This window comes from Rutidosis leptorrhynchoides, chromosome 2 (genome assembly GCF_046630445.1).
Source record: "Rutidosis leptorrhynchoides isolate AG116_Rl617_1_P2 chromosome 2, CSIRO_AGI_Rlap_v1, whole genome shotgun sequence".
Lineage (NCBI taxonomy): Eukaryota > Viridiplantae > Streptophyta > Magnoliopsida > Asterales > Asteraceae > Rutidosis > Rutidosis leptorrhynchoides.
Window position 1 is genome coordinate 121,229,862 of NC_092334.1, and position 23,685 is coordinate 121,253,546.

Here is a 23,685-nt window from a genome sequence, read left to right on the forward strand (position 1 = left end):
GACACTTAACGAGATTTATAACTAGCGTTAAAGCAAGGATGAAAATGGGACAGAAAAATGCATTTAAGGATGACTAATGCAGCTTTTTAATGGCAGGGATGAAAAACGATAAAAGGTACAAACACAGGGATGATTTGGACAATTTTGTCAAAAATAAACCTTAAAAACAAAAACATGTGCTGTCTTCTCCCGAAGAAATTCAGTTTAACATAAACAAGAAGGAACCCAACAGAAATTTTAGTCCTTCGATTGATTATTGGATTCGATTGTCAATCATCAATTAAAATTTAATTGGAAGTTAAAATTAAAATTAAAATCCGAATTAAACTAAGTTGAAATCGATGGCGTTGGTTTTGAAGAAGCTTGTCACCAGATCATCATCCGCTGTCGTCCCTTATCTACGAGTTCCACCAAATTATCCTCGCTCTTTCAGTGCTGTTTCCTCATCCTTTCTTGGTACGTTTTACTGCTACTTTACTTTACACCCCCCCAAATTTTGTTGTAATCGCCCAAAACTAATGCTATACATATCATTCTTATTTTAGGGCAAAAAGCTCTGATTTTTATCAACAGCAAAAAATACCCGATTCCATCTTGTTTTTATGATACACAAAAACGCAATTCTGGGTTCTATGACAAAAAGGTCTAATTTGTATCAAGTATTACTACCCAATTACACTACATTTTACTAGTATACATTAAATAACCCAATTTTGGGTTTTCTGGTCTTTGTTTAAATTTACATTCTTATTTTGTAGCAAAAAGCTCTAACTTTGACAAATACGTTTATTTTATTTTAGTTTTTTTGTACACTTAGAAAACCCTAATTTTGGCTTCTCTCGGAATTTTTAGTGTTTATTTTTATTCAAAATTCTTTATTCCGCAATTTTTATTGATGATATGTAATGTGTCATTCTGATTATAATTTCTTATTGACGATAGATGAATCAATTTTGGTCACTTTACTAATTACTGATATGTTGATTCTACATTTTTGGTTATATGATGAATGATTTCAGAGTTAGCTTTAACTATTCTAAATTTCTTGTTGACAGTACATACATTTTATTTTATTTTATTTTATTTTTATTAGACACTAAAAGCTCTAGCACAATTAAATACCCACTAGTCAATTCATTTAAGTGTTTCTGTTATACACTAAATAATAATAATAATAATTTGATTGAAGGAAATAAATTTCACAAGCTGGTGGGAAGCATGATTATGAAGTGGATGTTAAACAACAACAACATACCTTATACAAATTGCTATGCGGTGAAGATAACAAGTAAAGGTGAAGAATGTTTAAAGCTAGATATGGATGAAAATCAAAATGTGATACTAATTGATGGCCACTTAATGTCTTTCTTTAACATCCCTGGGATTGAGAAGACCACAGAGACTGATAAAGAAGTACGAGTATTCCTAGATTTGGCAATGAAGGATATTGATCATAACACCATGAAAGCCAAATTGAAGAAGAGAGATAATGCTTTGTTAATCAACGGTTACGTGCAGAAAGATGACATTCGTAAATACTACGATGCTAGAGTTGAGTTACCATTACCACCACAGGAGATCTGTGAGTCCGTTAAGACAGAGATAAAAGATGGTGGGCTGGTCGTAACTATTCCCAAGGTGGCCGGCCAGGAAGGAACCAGCTCAAAGACTACTAAACTGACTAACTAATGTATTCGGTTTTATTCTCAAGCTTTTATCAATGTATGATCTAATGTATAGGGATCTGATCCCTACCCTTTGAATTTAAAGTATACTAAAGTTTCTTGTTTTTAGCTATTTACTTTCTCACTTGTCTGCTTTGTATCAATCATATGGGACGTTTTCTTGGTTGTGTTTTCAGAGCGGACCCTGGTGACGTTTTCTTGCCTCGGGTGTGGTCGTGGCAGCTTTGGGGGTGGCTGTCGGATTTTTTTCCGATTGCTTTTCCGGTGGCCCTGTGATGGAGGAAGACGGTTCCTTTTTTGTTTGTTGTGGTGTGACTGGTGTTCTCCTGGTCATCCTCATTAGTTTGTTGTTTGTTTTGTTGGTCTTGTCCTACTATAGCCGATATATTGAGTCCTCTTGTTTTAGCCTTTGCCTGCTTTTTTACTTGTATTAGCGAGAGTTTTCACCCAGATGGTGAGCTCGTTAGTGTAGGTTGTTTAGTTAGGTTCAGCTTGTTTTGGAACTCATTGTATCGGTTGTACAGTTGATCTTCGGATCCGTTTTTAACGTTATCGTTTTTTTGTCAAAAAAATAAAAATAAAAAAAAATCAATTATATGGGGCACTATGCTCAAGAAACCTGCAAACCTTCCGAGCCAAAAGGATGTCATATGACATCTTTCCATTTATGTGCTTATCTAGTCACGGTTATGTTCTCATGAATTTGTTTCCTTATTGTCTGGAATCAAATATTTCATGTTTGTTGAATCTGTGAACAGGGAATACAAGTTACTAAGATTTTTAGGTCTTCTTACATTTCTCAACATTATCATATAATGCTTTTATTGTCATGTTTATTTGCTCCCCAAACTTTGTGGTTATTGTCCGTTTAGTAAGCATCGTATACTGTTTGTTTCGAAAGGGAAGCAATGGTGGTTATTTAAATTTTTGTGTGCTATTTTGCTCACGGTTATCATTCTCTAGCTAGGGAAGGGAAGTGGAAAACACAATTTTTTGGCATCTTCTCCACACGTAATACTGGTGAGCGTTGTGGATTATTGATTTTTGCCTTTGTAATTCGGTTGACAAAAGGCAGGGTGCACAGGTTATCGAGTCGTCGTGCAAGAGGGTGGACAAGGTGGCAAAGTCAAAGAAAGAAGTGGTAAAGTGGGTTGATGTCGTCGATAGTTCTAAGGTTGAATCGTTTTCGTACAATTTTCGGAGAGGTAAATGATGATACGTGTAACGACCCGACATTTTCGACTTGTTTTTGTGCTTTGTGTTTTCACGAAACTGCATATTTGTGCGTACTGAGCTATATTATACTCTGGGATCTTATTACATGTGGATTACTTTCGTTTTTTTTTTTTTACGAGGAACCCCCTAGCGACGAGCCATAATGGCTCCCCTCTAGTTGGTAAACCTCGGGTAAAACGTGCCTTTGAGTACGTAGGTTACTTAACTTGATCCCCGGAAGCCTTTATGACCGTTAGTGTCACTTGACGTTTAGAACAAACTGCGTACTGTGTACACGTTTAACTTTGGTCATAATCGGAATATTATGACTACGTAATACTAATTGTTATTTTATAATAACAATTACTTGGATTTTTGGATGCTTAATTACGCTTAGTAATTTACTAGAGCACACTAGTTAGTCTTGTGGGACTTCCTACCTTGTTGGACTTTAGCCCACCCTACACTAGCTAGTGGACTATTTAATTAGTCCAATTATTAATGACTAGTGACCCAATAATATGTAAGACAAATGTCCATTTATTAGAGGGAACATACTAGCATTTTGTTAACCATAATCTATAATGTTGCATGAGATCCTAACATAAGCACCAACTTTAGACAATCATTAACCAAAAAGCAAAAAGGTGTCCCCCTTGTCCCCTCCCAAAACCCACGGCCACCATCACCTCCCCACACCCTCACCTTCTATAAATACCAGGCTTATTCATCCCATTTCACACTTGATCTCATTCACAATTTACACACTTACTCTCTAATTCTCTCTATAGTCTTTCTCACTCTAAAAAGTGTAAGTTTTAAATTTTCTTTCTCTTCTTCTTCCCTTCATATCCACGACATCATCATCATCATTTAAAGCATCTAGCTTTTAGCTTTTGATCTTGTTATATCTTGTAGATTCAAACTTGGGTTTGAATCCTTCAAGAACATGAAAGATTCAAGCTTTCTAGCTTTGAATCTTCATTTACTTGTTAGATCTAGCTTATGATTTCTTTATTTTGTTATAAAGATCAAAACTTGTGTTTATGATCTTCATGTAACTTGAAGATCTAGTCTTTTGCTTTAAGGATCTTCAAGAACACTAAAGATCCAAGCTTTCTAGCTTAGGGTTTCATTATTTTGTTAAAGATCTTAGCTTTTTAGCTTATGGTCTCATTACTTTCATTAGATCTTAGCTTTCTAGCTTATGGTCTCATTAATCTTGTAAAGATCCAAACTTTCTAGCTTTGGGTTTTCTTAATACTTGAGATCTAAGTTATTATTGTAGATCTCACTTACTTGGAACCTTTTTATGTTTGTTGTGATAATAAAGATCAAGTCTTCATCATCACCTATGATGGGGATGCATAAACTTGTGTAAAAAGGACAAAGGTTGAAGCTTTATTGGATTTATGCAATAAAGAGGCAATCTTGATGTTCAAAACTTGTAGAATGATAGATTTTACTCTTAGTTGTGTGTTGATGGTTGAACCTTGGCCAAAGTGATGCTAACACATCAATGAGTTGTACACTTGAAGCTACAAGCATCAAGGATGAGAACCGTGATGAGCATCAAGCACCAAGAATCCCACCGGAGCACTTGTTTGCTGTTTTTCGGGGTCTGATCAGACTCCTGGACTTCTGGAAAATTAATTTTCAGATAGTTCGTTTCGAGTAGATGATTTTTCGTTTAGGCTTCGCCTAAATTCGATATACGGTTTAGGATTTATAGCCTTCCGAAAGTCACTACGCCTTTGTAATGTTATGCTGAAATTTATGAGCTACTCGCACTTAAACCGTCGCCACGGTCAAACAAACACGAGTTAGGTTCTGAAAATTGGTCAGCGGTTAGAGGACTCACATACGGAGCCTTGGCCACTGACTACGTGTCTTTTTGATTTGTATAGAGGTCGTAACAGCTGTCCAAAGTCAGCCTTTTGTTTCGATCTCTATTCTTGTTAAACTTACCTTAGCTTTGATGAATGATGATGATGTTGATGATGACACTTAAACTAAATTTATTCACTTTTAAACTTTTGGGGACAACATACTGACCTAGTGATCTTTGACTTAGGTTGACGACCTTTCGGACCGACTTACTACCTGCATACGTTTCATATCGACTTTTACTGCTTATTCACTGTGAGTTATATCATCCCTTTACTACTTTTCCACTATTTTTGGGACTGAGAATACATGCGCTTTTTACGTTTTACATACTAGACACGAGTACTTAAACTTTAAATATGTGTGGGTTACAAACGGCACAAAGATTCCCCTTAGCTCGGTAACGTCTAATCATTAGTTTCCTAATCGTGAACGCGAATCTTAGATATGGATCTATAGAGTTTGACAACCCCACTCAGGCTAGTCGCGCTAGCAGACAACGGGTGTTTAATACTTCGAGGACAAACGCACTTGCCAGGTGTACTTTTAGGGGGTGATATACATACGTTAAGTCTAGTTACCGGGTGCCCAAGGTTAAGCAGATACTTTTCATACTGATTTAAACTGCTGATTGAAGCACTGAAATCTCGTGGTCTACATTACTTTACTGATTACAAACTATAGCTCACCAACATTAGTGTTAAATTTTAAGCGTGTATTTCTCAGGTGCTTAGAGGATGTTGCTTCCGCTGTTAGACTTGCTGTCTTAGTGTTATAGACTTGCTGTTATGGACCTGCTGTGTTAGATTTCCACTGCATTACTTAGAGATGTCTCAATCATGAAACTTTTACTTTGCATTCGTAACTTATGTTATTTTCAAACAATGGCTTTGTAAGGACCTTTGGGTCACATACTTATGTTAACGCTTCTATTCATAGGAAGCACATTATCTTTTGTAAAACGCTATCTTTTTATGAATGCAAAACTGGTTTTCAAACATCATGTAGTGTTTGACCTTGTAATGATCCCGTTGTTGATGAACCGTACACGATGGTTTTGTACGGGGCGTCACATTTGGTATCAGAGCATTGGTTGTATGGAATTAGGTTGCATTAGTGAGTCTATACCAGACCGAGTAGGATTCACTAATAGGACTAATCTACAATTTGCCCATTTACTTGTTACTGCTTACTACTGCTGCATGTTACTGCTTACTTATACTGCCGTATGATCTTGCTGCATGCTACTGCTTACTTATACTGCTATGTGAACTTTCTGTATGCTATTGCTTATCCTCGTTACTGCATGCTACTGTCTGCTTTCGATTGCATGTTACTTTGTTTAGTACTGTTGTTATTGTCATGCTATGTACTGCGGTAGACGATCTAGGTTGCTGTAGTGCCTGATTATTGCTATATGTCTTACTGACATGGAAAAAGTTATTTTTCCTTGTTCAGATGTCAGACATGCTGCCCATGACCTTTGACTTCGAGAGTGACTCAGATACGTCTGCTACCTTGCCTACGATTGTTGCTGATTCACCGCTACCCTCTGGCGATTCACCTTCTAGAGATAGTGGACTCGTGCTTGACCTGATGGACGTCTCGGACGAAGACGAGGATCCAGAGGAGATTCCAGCTCCACCCAGCCGTGGACTCCCGGGGCCACAACACCATTCCGGTGATGCTGTGATTCCTGGGGGAAACGGAGACGGTCCTTTCCGTAACGAGCATGGACATTGGGCTAGACACACCGCTGATGGACGTGTTGTACCGATTCCACCAGGCAGATATTGACTTATGACCACCGGCCAGACGCTTCCTCCCTCCCGCGATGATCCTGCATTACCTTCTGACGATTCAGACAATTCATCATCCGACGACTCCAGCGAGGAGGATCCCGATGAGGATTCTGAGGAGGAACCTGAGGAGGAGCCCGTGAAGCCGCCCTCTACCCCGCCGAAGAAGCGGTACCGTTTCGATGGTACTATTATTCCAGGGGTTAACTGAGGTAAATCGTTCTTGGACGCATATGGACAGTTGGTTAGGGTCACAGCCCGTAAGAGGGTCGTACCGTATCCTGCCGATCCATTCGTGCATAAGACCGCTCGCACTGTGCCGTATACATCTACATCATCTGGACCATCTACACCATCTGCACCACCTTCCCCACCAGCATCCCCCGTCATCGAGGAACTAACGAGGGAAGTGCATGCCCTCCGTGCTCGGGTAACTGAGCTCGAGGATTAGATGTCCCACCTGATGGACATCATTTACCCACCTTCGCCTTAGGACTGTTGTATTAGATTTTCTTATGTATTCCGTTTGTAGTTTCCTGTTTTCCATTAATGTAATGTACGAACCTCATGCCATTGTACGTAACTTTCTTATTATGAATGGAATTACTGTTGCTTAATTGTTGTACGACGTTTACTTTAAGTTATCACATGTTGGCTTTTGTGTTATCTGCTGCTGTTTGCCATGCTTAGTTATCGTGTATTGTGTTGTTTCCGTACTGTTTACCTTATGCTATGACATTACCGATTATGGGATTTTGACTTAAGTCGAAACTTTTGTTTGGAAGATCGATGGCTAACGGAAGAGGTCCAAGAAAAATCCCCACCGCAGCTCAAATTGAGGAGATGATATCTACTCGAGTAGCCGCGGCTATAGCGAATGCCAACCCTGCTCCAGCTCCACTGGCTAACCCAGCTGTTCAGAACGGGTGTACTTACAAGGAGTTCCAGAGCTGCAAGCCCCACAATTTCAGCAAAACAGAAGGGCCAGTTGGGCTGACGAGATGGTTTGAGAAGCTGAAATCTGTGTTCCGTGTGAGTAACTGCTCCAAGGGGAATAAGACTAAGTTCGCATCCTGCACTTTTTCGGATGGCGCTTTGACTTGGTGGAATACGCTCTCCCAGGCGCGAGGAATCGACGAAGCTTACGCTACACCATGGAAAGAGTTTAAGAGTGACATGATCGAGGAGTACTGCCACAGAACTGAAATTCAGAAAATGGAAGCGGAGTTTTGGGAACTGAAAGTTGTAGGAACTGATCTTGATGGCTATAACTGAAGGTACTTGGAGTTAGCTTTGATGTGCCCTACAATGGTTACTCCGGAGTACAAGCGGATGTAGAGGTATCTGTGGGGACTCCCCAAGGACATTCAAGGAAATGTCACTTCATCGAAACCATCGAATGTCCCAGAAGCTATGCGTATGGCGCACACCCTGATGAATCAAATTACCCGCCAAGAGCCAGAGAAGGCGAAATAAGAATTGGGAGCTAATAATGGGAAACGTAAGTGGGATGGAAACAAGGGAAAAGGTTTTGACCCTAACCCAGCTAAGAGGTATGAGAATTTCAAAGGGAACAACGACTGGAGGAACCCGAATCCTAGCTCCAAACCTAACTACAAAGGTACCCTTCCTCAGTGTAAGAGATGTTACAAGCATCATACTGGACAATGCAACGTAGTGTGTGAGAAGTGCAAAAGGATTGGACACATCGGCAGGGACTGTAAAAGCACCGCCCCAGCTGTGAGGACAAACACAAATGGACTAAGGAAGTGCTATGTGTGCGGACAACAGGGCCACTTCAGGAATGAATGTCCCAACAAGAAGAAGGATGGCGGGCCAGCACGTGGAAGAGCCTTCAACATGAACGCAAGAGATGCCCGCGAGAATCCTGACTTGGTTACAGGTACATTCACTATCAATAACCTATTAGCTTCTGTTCCATTTGATACTGGTGCCGATAGGAGTTATGTATGTAGACACTTTTTCTATAAGATAGATTAGTCGTTAGTTCCTTTGAAGGAGAGTATGCTTGTTGAGGTAGCCAATGGAAAACATGAGAAAGTTGACCAAGTTGGCCGAGGAGGTATTATAAACCTAGCTGGAGTGGATTTTGAGATTGATCTAATACCCATCAAGTTTGGAAGCTTTGATGTGATTATCGGTATGGACTGGTTGTCCAAGGTAAGAGCCGAAGTTATATGTGGTGAGAAGATTCTCTGTATACCACGCGAGACTAGAGAGCCACTGATTGTTTACGGAGAGAGATGTAGTCCGAAGTTGAACCTTATTAGTTGCTTGAAGGCACAAAAGGTTATGAAGAAGGGGCGTTTTGCTATTCTGGCACATGTGAAGAAGCTAGAAGTTGAAGAGAAGATCGTGGATGATGTACGAATTGTGAACGAATTTCCCGATGTCTTTCTAAAAGAGTTGCCTGGATTACCGCCATCGAGAGCAGTAGAGTTTCAGATCGACCTAGTGCCAGGAGCTGCACCCGTAGCTCGCGCACCTTATCGACTTGCACCTTCCGAACTACAAGAGTTGCAGAGTCAACTGCAGGAATTACTAGACCGAGGGTTTATCCAACCGAGTTCATCGCCTTAGGGCGCACCTATTTTGTTCTTGAAGAAGAAGGACAGATATTTTCGCATGTGTATCGATTATCGTGAGCTGAACAAGTTGACGATCAAGAATCGGTATCCCCTTCCTAGAATTGACGATCTTTTCGACCAGCTGCAAGGATCCAGTGTTTACTCCAAAATTGATTTACGATCAGGTTATCACCAGATGAGGGTGAAGGAGAGCGATGTGATGAAGACTGCGTTCAGAACCCGTTATGGTCATTATGAATTTCTTGTAATGCCATTCGGTTTAACCAACGCACCTGCCGTATTTATGGATCTCATGAATCGTGTATGCAAGCCATATCTGGACAAGTTCGTTATCATCTTCATAGATAATATCCTCATCTATTTCAAAAGCAAAGAAGAACATGTGCAACATCTTCGACTCATGCTTGAACTCTTGAGATAAGAGCAAATTTATGCCAAATTCTCTAAGTGCGAATTTTGGTTGAAGGAAGTTCAATTTCTCGGTCATATCGTGTGTAAAGACCCGTCCTAATCCATCCGGACAAAGTCCATATCGATTATAAACGATTCTCAACAGTAGATTAGATCGCGAGGTACTTGACCTCTATATGATACATTTTACAAACATTGCATTCGTTTTTGAAAAGACAATCTTTCATTACATTGAAAGTTGACAACATGCATACCATTTTATAATATATCTAACTATAATTGACTTAATAATAATCTTGATGAACTCAACGACTCGAATGCAACGTCTTTTGAAATATGTCATGAATGACTCCAAGTAATATCTTTAAAATGAGCAATTGCACAGCGAAAGACTTCTTTCATACCTGAGAATAAACATGCTTTAAAGTGTCAACCAAAAGGTTGGTGAGTTCATTAGTTTATCATAAACGATCATTTTCATCATTTTAATAGACCACAAGAATTTCATTTCTAGTTCTCATAAATATACGTCCCATGCATAGAGACAAAAATCATTCATATGTATTGAACACCTGGTAACCGACATTAACAAGATGCATATAAGAATATCCCCTATCATTTCGGGAAATCCTTCGGACATGATAAAAACAAATTCGAAGTACTAAAGCATCCGGTACTTTAGATGGGGTTTGTTAGGCCCAATAGATCTATCTTTAGGATTCGCGTCAATTAGTAGATCGGTTTACTAATTTTTAGGTTACCAAGCAAAAGGGGCATATTTGGCTTTGATCATTCAACCATATAATGTAGTTTCGATTACTTGTGTCTATTTCGTAAAACATTTATAAAAATTTCGCATGTATTCTCAGTCCAAAAATATAAAGGGTAAAAAGGCAAATGAAACTCACCATACTGTATTTTGTAGTAAAAATACATATAACGAAACTGAACAATGCAGGGTTGGCCTCGGATTCACGAACCTATATCATTTGTATAATCATTACTACATATAATCGTAATCGAAAAATTTCATATATTATAACTTTTATATTATTTATTTAATTTGTATATATATTTAAAAAATAACTATTATTTATATAGTTATATATACATATATATTTATATATTAAAAATACCTAATTTGTTTTCTATGAATATTGTTATAAAAATTGTTAATGTAATATATTCATACTTATATGTAATATTACTTATAAGTATATTTTCATATACTTAATAATATAGTAATTAAAAGTTGTATTTGATTATAATAATAATATTAGTAATAACGTTACTTATAATAATAATTATAATAAGAATCATAGTAATAATAATAGTGATATTTATAATAATACTTGTAAAAATATTGTTTTCATAAAATAATAATAATTAACATATTCGTGTTAGTATTATTAATGTTTTAAATTTAGTAGTAATATCATAATTAATACTTATACTAATATTTGTAATCACAATAATAAAAATGATAATATTTATAATTTTACACATGTTGATAATAATAATAATAACTCTAATATTTATATAATGATCCTTAGATAAATAATAATAATAATCCTAATAGCGAATAAATGATACTGATAGTAATCCTAGTCATGTTAAAAATAATACATTCTTTAGTAATGATATTAATAATAATAATCATAATACTTGTAATAATAATCATTAATAATAATAATAATAATAATACCAATAATGATGATAATAGAAATAAAAATAAGAGATTTATACCCTTTAAATGCTTTGTGTAAAAAGAATTGCCTACAGCGAGGCTCGAACCCGTGACCACTCATAAACCCGTTAACACCTTAACCAACTGAGCTGATGCTCATTTTCTGTTTAATAACAGAACCAAATTATATATAAAACCGTATTATTTCTGTTTCTGTTTCTTCCCCTTCATCTTGAAATCAAATCGACAGAAACCATTGCTCTTTTTCATAGTGAGTTAAATCATTAATTTAAGACTTTTAAACAGAACATCAACAATTTAGACTAAATGATTTTATCAGTTAAATCGAACAAAAATAAGAAAAAAGATGTATCTGTAGTTTGAAAAACACGAAGAACACTCCAACCCTGATTATGAATTTGAGAAAGTTTTAGAATAAAGTTTCAACATGAATTAGCTGGTAAATGACTCATAGAAACTCTACGAGTTCTCAATTGCATCTGAATCATCAAACAGATTTCTAATTTTAATATGAACACGAAATTTGACTTTTGAAGTATTTACTTTGACTTCGAAAATTCAGATTCGTTAGATGATATTGGACCTTGAAACTTTGCAGTCATATTAAATGGAAGTTTTCTAACTACTCTGCATTGATAGATTTTAAAATTTAATTCGAATTGAGGGTTTTCAAAATTTAAAACACAAACAGGGTGCAGGCATCTGTTCTTCATTTTTTTTTATTTAAATCAATAAATTAAAACTGTAAAAAGGGATGTAATTGATTGTTGATAATTTTAGTGAATAATGGAGTGTTTTTACGTCTCAAAACCTGAGTGAATTAGTGATTTTATAATTAAGAGAATCGATAGCAAATCAATCCAGCAGACAAGGAAAATAAAAAAAATAAAACCTTTAAAAAAAACTGAAGTCGACCCTAAACTGAATTTGTAAGCTTGTGACAAATATGGGAATCAAAACGTACTGGATTCAGATAGAAAACAAATTTACTTTTAGCCTGAAAGTGATTGGAAACAGAACTCATAGTTGTTGTGTAATTATATGCATTTAATTGTATTTATATGTTTATATATATATATATATATCGGTAATTATATCTATATATCTGTATCTCTATATCAGTATTTTGTACTTGTGTGTATATATATATTTATTCATAATTTGTATATTCATATATCTATATTTATATCCACATATGCATATCTCTTTTATTTATATAATTATATTTATAAGTTATAATTAATCTTATTAATAAATATAACTATAATAATAATACTCTTAATATTATAAATAATAGTAATACAAATTTATAATATTATATTAGTAATAATATTAATATTATTACTAATGATATTGATAATAATCAATAAAAATGTATATCAATAATATTATTTAATAACAATAATACTAATTATAATAATGCTAATATTATTAATAATAACAATACTAATAATAGTGATATTATTATTATTATTATTCATGTTTCATGATAATATAAACAACTTAAATGTATTAACTTTCACTAAGATAACTAATACTGACCTTAATGTTAATATTGTTATTACTAATATTAATAAAAATACTGATAATATTAGTATTACATTTTTTTTTTAATTTGTAATTACACTTAATATGTTAATATTATATATTATAATTATACAATATATATTATATGATAACATGTGTTTTATATTTATTATAAATACTTTATATAATATGTATATACATATTAGATGTGAAGATGTAATTGTCTTATATATATATATATATATATATATATGTATATATATATATGTATATATATATGTATATATATATATATATATGTATATATGTATATATATATGTATATATATATATGTATATATATATATATGTATATATATATATATGTATATATGTATATATATATATATATATATGTATATATATATATGTATATATAAGTATTGTATATTATAATATTCTCTCATCATAGAAATAATTTAAACATATAATATTTATAATTTATATATTTATATATATATATATATATATATTCCAATATCCATATGATAATAATTATTACAAAAAATCATACATATCTATTCATAGATTTATAAAAATTTTCTTATCTTGTATTTTATTTTACATATTTAATTCTAATGATCAATTATCTTTTATTATTTCCAATACATACATTTATATATATATATATATATATATATATATATATATATATATATATATATATATATATATATATATATATATATATATATATATATATACATACATACATACATACATATATAATTATTTACAAACAATTGTTCGTGAATCGTCGGAAATGGTCAAAAGGGCAAATGCATTCATGTAACTGTTCCAAAATTTTCGAGACTCAACATTACAGACTTTGCTTATCATGTCGAAATCATATAAGATTAAGTTTAAATTTGGTCGAAAATTCCCAGGTCATCACAGTACCTACCCGTTAAAGAAATTTCGTCCCGAAATTTGAGTGAGGTGGTCATGGATAACAATAAAAATATTTTCATGACGAATATGGGTTGATAAATTGAGTTTTATCATCATTGAGTAATATAGATAAAAACTAATTCGATTATTCGAAGAGTACGAATGAAGCTATCACCAAAGAGTGAAATAAGAAAGTAAAGATTCATCTTAACTTTTGACAGAGTCAGGGTTGAATTCCGGAATTCAAGGGATTTAAAGAAAATCTTCGAAATCTAAAAGATTTGATTCTTTGGCGAGTAAAGAAATTAAGATCTCTATAATTAAATACGGTGACCTGCCTCGATTACTCTGTCTGATATTTCCACTATAAATTAAGCTCTTCCGTTCCATTATTCTCACCATTCCTATACTTTCTTTCTTAGTTCATACATCCAAAAGATTGTGAAAATGCTTAATCCAGTTCTAATCCTTGATATTTTTCTAATTATCATTTCTGTCATCCTTCTTTTCAATCTTCCATCAGAAGAATCTGTTTACTTCTACTATTACCTTGGGGTAATACTATTCTTAATTCTATCGTGTCTTTATATTGCTATTCGTATTAATATCCACGGTTTGTGACCTTCATGTTGTTATTGGGCTTTATATTTTCTCTTATATTTTGGAGCTCTTTGCCTTTTTATTCTTTTCTCGACCTCTAGTAAAGCGAGTAATGGTCCAGAATTCGTAAGTATGGAGTTTCGAATGAACTTAATGTTCTAAACAAGAAAGAACGTAATAGCACGATTTGATTTGTCAAATTACCAGAATCACTGAAAATAGAACTATCAAGAATATACTTTCTTGGTATGTTCAGAAGTTAATCAGAATGAAAGAGTTATGTAACATGAAACATGATGACGTTATAATCTGTGAATCATCATGTTCCATTTAGAAACTCAGCATGACTTACTGTAATATAATCACGTTGATCAAGTGTCATTATATTATACTAACTCATGCATTAGTTCCCAATATTACTTCAATAACATTCATATTTTAAGCTCGAAAGTTTACAGAATATAGAAACTAACAGTTTCTATATGATGTAACACTGATAGCACTAATAGATTAATGATTCAGATAAGAATAGTTATGAAAATATCTTCAGAAATATGGAGGATATTTATAATGAAAGATACGATGATATCTTGAATTTCTAATATCGAAGGATGGTGAAGAAAATTTGTCCGCAAGAGTTTGGAGTCAGAAGCAAGGTATTCGCTAAAGATTTCATCAGAAACAGAATCATCAGGATTCTTAATGTCCAAGTTTAGTCCTTGTGATTTGTTCAGAGACTCCTTCGTAGTTTGCTCAATCAGTTTTTCAGTTCCAACTTTTCTGAGCTTTTCCAACATACTATTCTTTATAATCAAACTTCCAACGATAAAGGTCGTTTACAGTTGCCCACAGTTTCTGCTGCTTCATTCAGCTTTTTCAAAGTTCAATGTATTGATTCGTAGGCTGGGTGCTTTTCAAAATTTCAGAATTGAAGGTCGTAATTCTAGGAGATAATTGTTATATGTATACATATAACTATTGATGTAGAAATACTACGAGATTTGAAATACTGATTGCTGATTCTCGGTAATTGGTATGGCAATTATTGTTACAGGGTATAGATGTATACATGATGGGGTTTCAATGAATATAATGATTTTTCGGAAAGTCCAAATTCATTGAAGTTGCTGGTAAGTTTACTGCTAATGTGGTGGAATATAAACGGTTCCCCGGTAACGATGACGACAGGCAAACTTATATATCGAGGTTATAATAAGACTAATTCGAATGGAAGTCGAAGTTGATTTACTGAAGCTATAACAAAATTGGCTAATTGGAAAAAGAGTTGAAATGTTATTTTCGGTAATAACAATGCCAAAAGAGCTAGAACAGACACGTGTTAAACGTTTACACAGGTTCCGAGTGTTTTCAGGTCCATAACTATATGCATCAATCTTTTCTTCCGTAGATGAAGTGTGGTTGGTTCATCCTCTCGATTGAGGTGTTTTTAAGAATCATGAAAGGTTTGAACGCAGATTGGAATCATCAAGATACAAATGAGGTTTAAGATGAAATCAAGTGACAAACTTGAAGAATTGTTTAGTTTCATATATCATAATCAATATTTTAATTCATTTTAATTGTCCAATGTCATTAGTCCACAGTCAATAATCCACAGTTAACAGTCCAATAATTCATACATAATTTAATATATAATATTCGAATTAATTAATACGTATCGTGACCCGTGTCCATGTCTCAGACTCGATCACAACTCAAAGTATATATATTATTATAGAATCAACCTCAACCCTATATAGAGAACTCGATCATTACTACATATAGAGTGTCCATGGTTATTCCAAATAATATATATATGCGTCGATATGATATGTCAAAACCTTGTATACGTGTCCCGATATTTAAAGTGCGTAAAATAAATACAGAATTTAAATGACGATAAATAAACTGCGTAAAGTAAATAACAGAAATTAAATGACGATAAATAAAATTGCGATAAATAAACTGCGATAAATAAAAATGTAATCAGTTAGCTAGGAACAGTTAGCTAGGAACAGTTAGCGTGAATTCTTAACAAAAGTTCTCATAGTTAATTTGTTTGTTTCTAACAAATTTTATTTTGTCCAATATTTTCTTCATTATGCCACTTGTTGAATTCTGATAAATCAAAATCCAAATATGAAATTGAATGAAAATGATTATTCTGTGGTAAACGGTTACGTATATCTGTGGATGTAAGTAGGATATTAAATGACTGTTGAATCAGATTTGAAGAATGTACAATGTAACTTATTAATGCGAAATCTAAATATTCCTCGGGTATTACCTACCCGTTAAAATATTTTCACCATTAACAGTTTGTACAATAAAAATATTCATTACAATCTCTATGAAAACATATATACATATATATTTTCTTCAGACATAATCATGGATTTAAATGAGTCAATGTGATATTAAACTCATCAGATTTAAAGCTAGAACTAGAGTACATAATCTCTAAAACATTAGAGATTACATAATCGCCATGAAGGACGAAGATAATTGATGTAGAACGGTACATAGAACGATGATTATGCTCGAGGTATAGATTGCGAGGTTGAGACGTGTGATGATGTTGTTGTTGTTGGTACTGGTTATGCTGCTGGTGCTGCTAATGGTGGTATTGTTGCTGTCAGTGCTACAAGTGTTGTTGGTGCTGAGGTTGGTGATGATGTTGGTGTAGTAAGTATAGCTTGTAAATCACGCACCATTCTTGTGATGACCCGGAAATTTCCGACCAAATTTAAACTTAATCTTAACTTGGTTTCGACACGATAAGCAAAGTCTATTTAATTGAATCTTAAAAGTTGTGAACTATATTCAGGAAATCATTTGACCTCTGACTATTCCCGACGATTCACGAACATGTGTTTGTAAATAAACATGAATATATAAATGTATATGTATATATGATAAAATGAAAACAATAAAATATAATTTAAACCTTAGAGTTAAATATATAAAATAAGAAACAAAATAGGTAAGTTGTAATTTAAAATGAATCTATGTATAAATATATGTAACTATTATATGTATATTGTAATATGTATATAGTGCATAAATATTAAATTATATATTATAAAATTAGTAAACATTACACTACATAAATAATAAATTGTAATATTAATACATAGAATGTAATCACAAATTAAAAATATAATTGTTATGATAATAGTAATACTTTCATTATCATTAAAATCATTTTTTTATATTATTAAAAAATAATACAATTTACTAATTGTATCATTAATAATAATATTATTATCATTCTTATAGATTATTATTAACAAACATATTAAAAAGTAACATGTTGGTTATTGTTAATATCCTCATATTACTATCATTATCTTTCTTAATTTATTATTATAGGTAATTTTATTTATAATAATTAATATAATAGTTATTAAGTAATATTAATATTATTATCATTATATTATTACTTTTATCATCATTTATAAAATTATATTAAGAGTAATATTAATACATTTATATAAAAAGATTAATTATATATAATGTTATACGGTTATACCTATATAATTACTAATTTAGAATATATAAAGAATAGATATAGATATATCGATATTTATATAGATATATAATAGATAATACTCCTAATCATTCAGTTCCTACCTGCCTAATTTGTTTTCTTCCCTCTTTTCATTTTTTTCTTCCTGCTCAGAGAGATATGTCGACACACACACTTCACATACAAAAACCTATCATCTAGTTATCTGATTTAATCAATCAACTACCACCACCATTATCAAATTCCTACTGTTGTTCGAGAATAAAAACAGAAATTCAATAAACCAAACCCCGTTCCCCGTTCGATTAAGGTGAGAATTAAAAACATAAATTTCGTGATAATCTTAAAGATTTAAAAATACAGAAGTGTTCTAGATCATGTAATGAATCTTTCTGTAGATTTCCAAGTGTTAATTTATCAAATTGGTTATTAATTTTGAAAGTCAATGTACCGAATGAAAAAGTCAAACAGTCCATTCTTTGTAAAATTCGAGTTCGTGTTTAATTTTTAGTATCAATTGATGGTTCATAGAGTTTCCAAGAACAATTTTTAACATACTTCATGTTGTAAATTTTTCCTAAAATGATCTTAATCTCAAAAACCAATTTAGAGTTATATTTATTTTTTTTTGCCTCGCGAACAGACTGCTACTGCAGTTATTTTTTTATTTATTTATTTTGTTTTTATAATAAATTACAAATCGTTTTATCTAATTACAATTCTTAAAATAATGGAGTACACTCTCTATTTAGATGGGAGTTTAATGTTGGATTGATTGAAATCCAAAATCAGAGAATGAGTTCATCGGGTTAGTTCGAGTCTGTTATTTTTTTTCTATTATTAAATCCGGTTCAAACATATTGTGATCTTGTTCTGTTGCATATTGAAATCTAAACCGAACAATTATACTCGTTGTATGGAATGATTTGGTCGATCCAGTATGGGGAAGAAGGAGGGAAATAAGAATTATTTAGATACGGTTTAAATATAATCGAGTTCCAGGATATTTCGGAAATTGGACAGCAGCTCAACTGGTTAAGTGTTGTGACGGGTTTCGAGAGGTCGGGGGTTCGAGCCTCGCAAGAGGCATTATTTTTTTGTGAAACTCTTTTCTAAGGTAGTTTCCATTAACTATTATTATTATTATTATTATTATTATTATTATTATTATTATTATTATTATTATTATTATTGTTATTGCTATTATTATTATTAACATACTTATTGTTATTATGTTAAAATGTTATTATTAACAAAATGATTATTAGTATACTTTACAATGTTATCATTACTATTGCTATTATTATTATACTCATAAATTATTAGTTTATCATTTAAAATTTATTATTATTATTATTATTATTATTATTATTATTATTATTATTATTATTATTATTATTATTATTATCATTATTATTATTATTATTATTATTATTATTATTATTATTATTATTATTATTATTATTAGCATTATAACTACTATTATTAGTGTCAAATACTACAATTCTCTTTGTCATTAGTATTAATACAACTGTCATGAATATTGATATCATTTTAGTACTAGTCTTAAATATTATTATTATTGTTATTAATATTATGTTCATTATTATTACTAGTGAAATGAGTATAAATACTAATAATATTATCTTTATTAATAATATAAATATTAGTAGGGTATTATTAAACTTATTATTATTATCATTAATTGTAATATGAATAGTTTTATAAAAAAAATATATACAATACAACAATAATAAAATATACATGTCACTATACTGTTATTAATAAAATGATAATTACTAAACTATATATATATATTTATATATATATATATATATATATATAAAAAGGTTTCAATTAATACGTAGATATATATTGTTATCATATATAAACTCTAATATATATTTTTGTAACATATTATAAAGAATGATAAAAGTTAGTTATATTATATATATAAACTAAATATATTAAATTGATCTAAATAACAAATGATATAACAAGTATATTATTAATAATAATTTATATAAACTTGCTCGATTACAATTATGTTTATTAATAATTAAACAAATGATATAGGTTCGTGAATCTGAGGCCAACCCTATTCTTGTTCAATGTCGTCATATGTATTTTTACTACAAAATACATTAGGTGAGTTTCATTTGCTCCCTTTTTAAATGCTTTTGCAATATATATTTTTGGGACTGAGAATACATGCGCTGCTTTTATAAATGCTTTACGAAATAGACACAAGTAATCGAAACTACATTCTATGGTTGGATTATCTAATCGAATATGCCCTTTTTATTAAGTCTGGTAATCTAAGAATTAGGGAACAGACACCCTAATTGACGCGAACTCTAAAGATAGATCTATCGGGCCCAACAAGCCCCATCCAAAGTACCGGATGCTTTAGTACTTCGAAATTTATATCATGTCCGAAGGAGGATCCCGGAATGATGGGGATATTCTTATATGTATATTGTGAATGTCGATTACCAGGTGTTCAATCCATATGAATGATATTTTTGTCTCTATGCATGGGACGTATGTTTATGAGAAATGGAAATATGAAATCTTGTGGTCTATTAAAATTATGAAATGATTATTTATGTTAAACTAATGAACTCACCAACCTTTTGGTTGACACTTGAAAGCATGTTTATTCTCATGTATGAAAGAAACGTTCCGCTGTGCATTTGCTCATTTTAAAGACAGTATTTAGAGTTGATCATCGCAATGGAACCAGTTGTTGGTGACTTCGCCTAGATGGTTTAGGATGGGTCCTTTTAGTTGGTATCAGAGCGGTGGTCTTAGTGAACTAGGTCTGCATTAGTGAGTCTAACTGATAAGACGTTAGGATGCATTAGTGAGTCTGGACTTCGACCGTGTCTGCATATCAAAAGTTTTTCTTATCATTTTGTGTCAAAAATTACCTGCTTATCATGCTTAGAGAATCACTTACTTATCATTCTTAGTCTAAACACGTTTTACTGCATTGACTGCATGAATAGTGTATAGACAAAATTCATATCTCAGCGTATCTACTACTTTATATCTTAGCGTATCTGTTACTGTAACTTTGCCTGACAACTTCCGTAGATTCCTCCGTAACTTATGGGATTTTAGTATTATATATGCATATGCAAATTATGTATTGCAGGGTACTAATCTACATCCTATAACCTATTTCTTATCGAAAATCCTCCATCTGATCGTACGAGATGAATCCTGCAACCAGTTCGAGTCCCTCAGATTCCGATAGCTATTCCGATAGTTATTCCGACAGCTATTCCGACATAGATGTTCACCTGAGCTCCGAAAACAGCGTCATCGGCACGAATCAACCAATCAGCCATTATCAATTCATCTGATGTGTTCGTAGTCGACTTAATTAATGAAAATGCGCAGAAGGCAATCCCTTCCACCAACCGAATTCACCTCTTGATAATGAACCTGAAGCGTTTACTGGCGAACCTGTTCGAGACACCATTTTCAGTCTCATTTCCAGGGTAACTCGAAAAGATTATATTCTATCCACAATTCTGAACCTTATTCATCCGCTCGTTTCGACCGACAATCATCCTGGAGTAATAAGTCAACGAACTTCGCGCTCAAATAATCAATTCGGAGAATATGGTGCAAAATGTACCAGCTTCAACAACATCACCGGCACCAACAGTACCATCAATAACAGCACCAGTACCATCGACAAACCATGCCTCAACACTTTGATCTGTACCTCGAGCATAATCATCGTTCTACATGACGTTATACATCATTTATCTTCGTTCAACATGGCAAATATGTAATCTCTAATGTTTTAGAGATTATATATTCTTATTCTAATGTAAATCAAATGAGTTTAATATCATATTGACTCATTAAATCCCTGATTACATCTGAAGAGAATATATATGTAAGTATATTTTCATAAAGATTGTAATTAAAAATTCTCTTGTACAAACTGTTAATGGTGAAAATATTTTAACGGGTAGGTAATACCCGAGGAATATTTAAATTTCACATTAATAAGTCACACTGTACATTCTTCGAATCTGATTCAACAGTCAGTTACTATCCTAATTACAAACACCGATATACATATCCGTTCACTGCAAAATAACCATTTTTATTCAATTTCATATTTGAATTTTGACTTATCAGAATCCAACAAGTGGCATAATGAAGAAAACATTTGACAAAATAAAATTTGTTAGAAACAAACAAATTAACTATGAGAAATTTTGTTAAGAATCCACGCTAACTGTTCCCAGCTAACTGATTACACTTTATTTATCGCAATTTAATTATCGCAATTTACATTCTTGCAATTTTATTTATCGTCATTTAATTCCTGTTATTTACTTTACGCACTTTATTTATCGTCATTTAATTTCTGTTATTTATTTTACGCACTTTAAATATCGGGACACGTATTCAAGGTTTTGAAATATTGTCATAACCCGTCCTTAACCCTAAGAACGAGTTAGATAACGTATGATTTCATTGCGAGGTATTGACCTCTATATGAGACATTTTTAAAAGAAAACTGCATATATTTTACATTACAAACCACAAATCTTATTTTTGATACAAGCTTTAGACGATAGAAAGATGATTATCGTTTAGCGATAATCTTCGACTTACAAACTTTACAAATAATGATAACAACACGATTTCTAGTATATTTACAACACAAATCCTCGGGTATGCAGTTTTATTTTTGACACAATTATGCGTACGCAAGATCCTGCTCAAATTCAACATAATGCAGCGGAAACTTCTAATTATCACCTGAGAATAAACATGTTTAAAACGTCAACATAAAGTTGGTGAGATATAGGTTTAGTGCCGGCAGCAATATATATATAGACCACAAGATTTCATATATAAACAGTTTAATAAAAATATTCTAAGTGGTTGAGCACTTGGTAACCATACTTAACATTTAATCACGTCGCATATTCCCTTTATTATGAAATCTTACTACACCGTACCAAGTGTAGTCACGAAACGAAGTACTGTGCAACCGTTGAATACTGGTCGTCCAGTCCAGTTGGGGTTGTCAGGCCCGATAGATCTATCAACAGGATTCGCGTTTACAATACCGCTGTAAATATTAGTTACCAAGCTACAGGGAAGTATGCCAGTGGTACAACTCAACGTAGAATATATTTTTCAGTTACTTGTGTCCATAACGTAAAACATAAAATACATGTATTCTCATCCCGAAATATTTAGAGTTTAAAAGTGGGACTATATACTCACTTTCGTCTTGAAGATATGTAATTTCGACTTGGTCTCCGATTGATATCACGAACCTATCCATATATAGTTTATCAATATATTTCTATTTTAAACAATCGTCACATATATATACTTTTTATACTTTTAATAGTTTTAATAATTTCTTAGTCCGTAGTTAGCAGTCCGATGTTAGTAATTCAATTTTAATGGTTCATTTTTAGGTGTTTAATAAACCCCCAATGAAATAAATAAAAACCCCCATCGTATATGTATTGGTCGAGATTAATCTTGACCCATGGTACCGGTGTTGTCAAATGACGTGTTGCGTACATAAAGTACCGGTGTTGTCAAATGACGTGTTGCGTACAATCATGGGATCTTATGATTAATCTTCTCGTATTGTTTACGGGTGATCCTGAACCATATAAAATTAAATTATGAGTACATATATATAAAATATCATGTTATTTTAAAAAGATGTGATTTATTTAATTTTCTCCAATTATTTTCGTAGCCAAACTAGTCTTAGATATCCGAT

At 32.5% G+C, this 23,685-nt stretch overlaps 1 protein-coding gene across 2 annotated transcripts; it reads left to right on the forward strand.

Moving 5' to 3' along the window:
• The first annotated feature begins 214 nt into the window (after positions 1-214).
• On the forward strand, positions 215-2,014 carry LOC139891334 (uncharacterized). Of its 2 annotated transcripts, XM_071874292.1 has the most exons (3): positions 215-456; positions 1,190-1,722; positions 1,862-2,014. In XM_071874292.1, exons 1-2 carry the CDS (start codon positions 342-344, stop codon positions 1,687-1,689), a joined length of 615 nt encoding a protein of 204 aa, XP_071730393.1. In that variant the 5' UTR covers positions 215-341; the 3' UTR covers positions 1,690-1,722; positions 1,862-2,014. The 2 variants fall into 2 exon arrangements, with proteins under 2 accessions (XP_071730393.1, XP_071730392.1); XM_071874291.1 differs by lacking the exon at positions 1,862-2,014 and having other exon boundaries at positions 1,190-1,797.
• The last annotated feature ends 21,671 nt before the right edge of the window (positions 2,015-23,685 follow it).

What these genes read in the sequence shown, in the direction of transcription:
- LOC139891334 (XM_071874292.1), top strand. Translation starts at nt 342, where the DNA reads ATGGCGTTGGTTTTGAAGAAGCTTGTCACCAGATCATCATCCGCTGTC. An exon ending in TGTTTCCTCATCCTTTCTTG is followed by an intron (nt 457 to 1,189) that starts GTACGTTTTACT and finishes ATTTGATTGAAG; the next exon opens with GAAATAAATTTCACAAGCTG.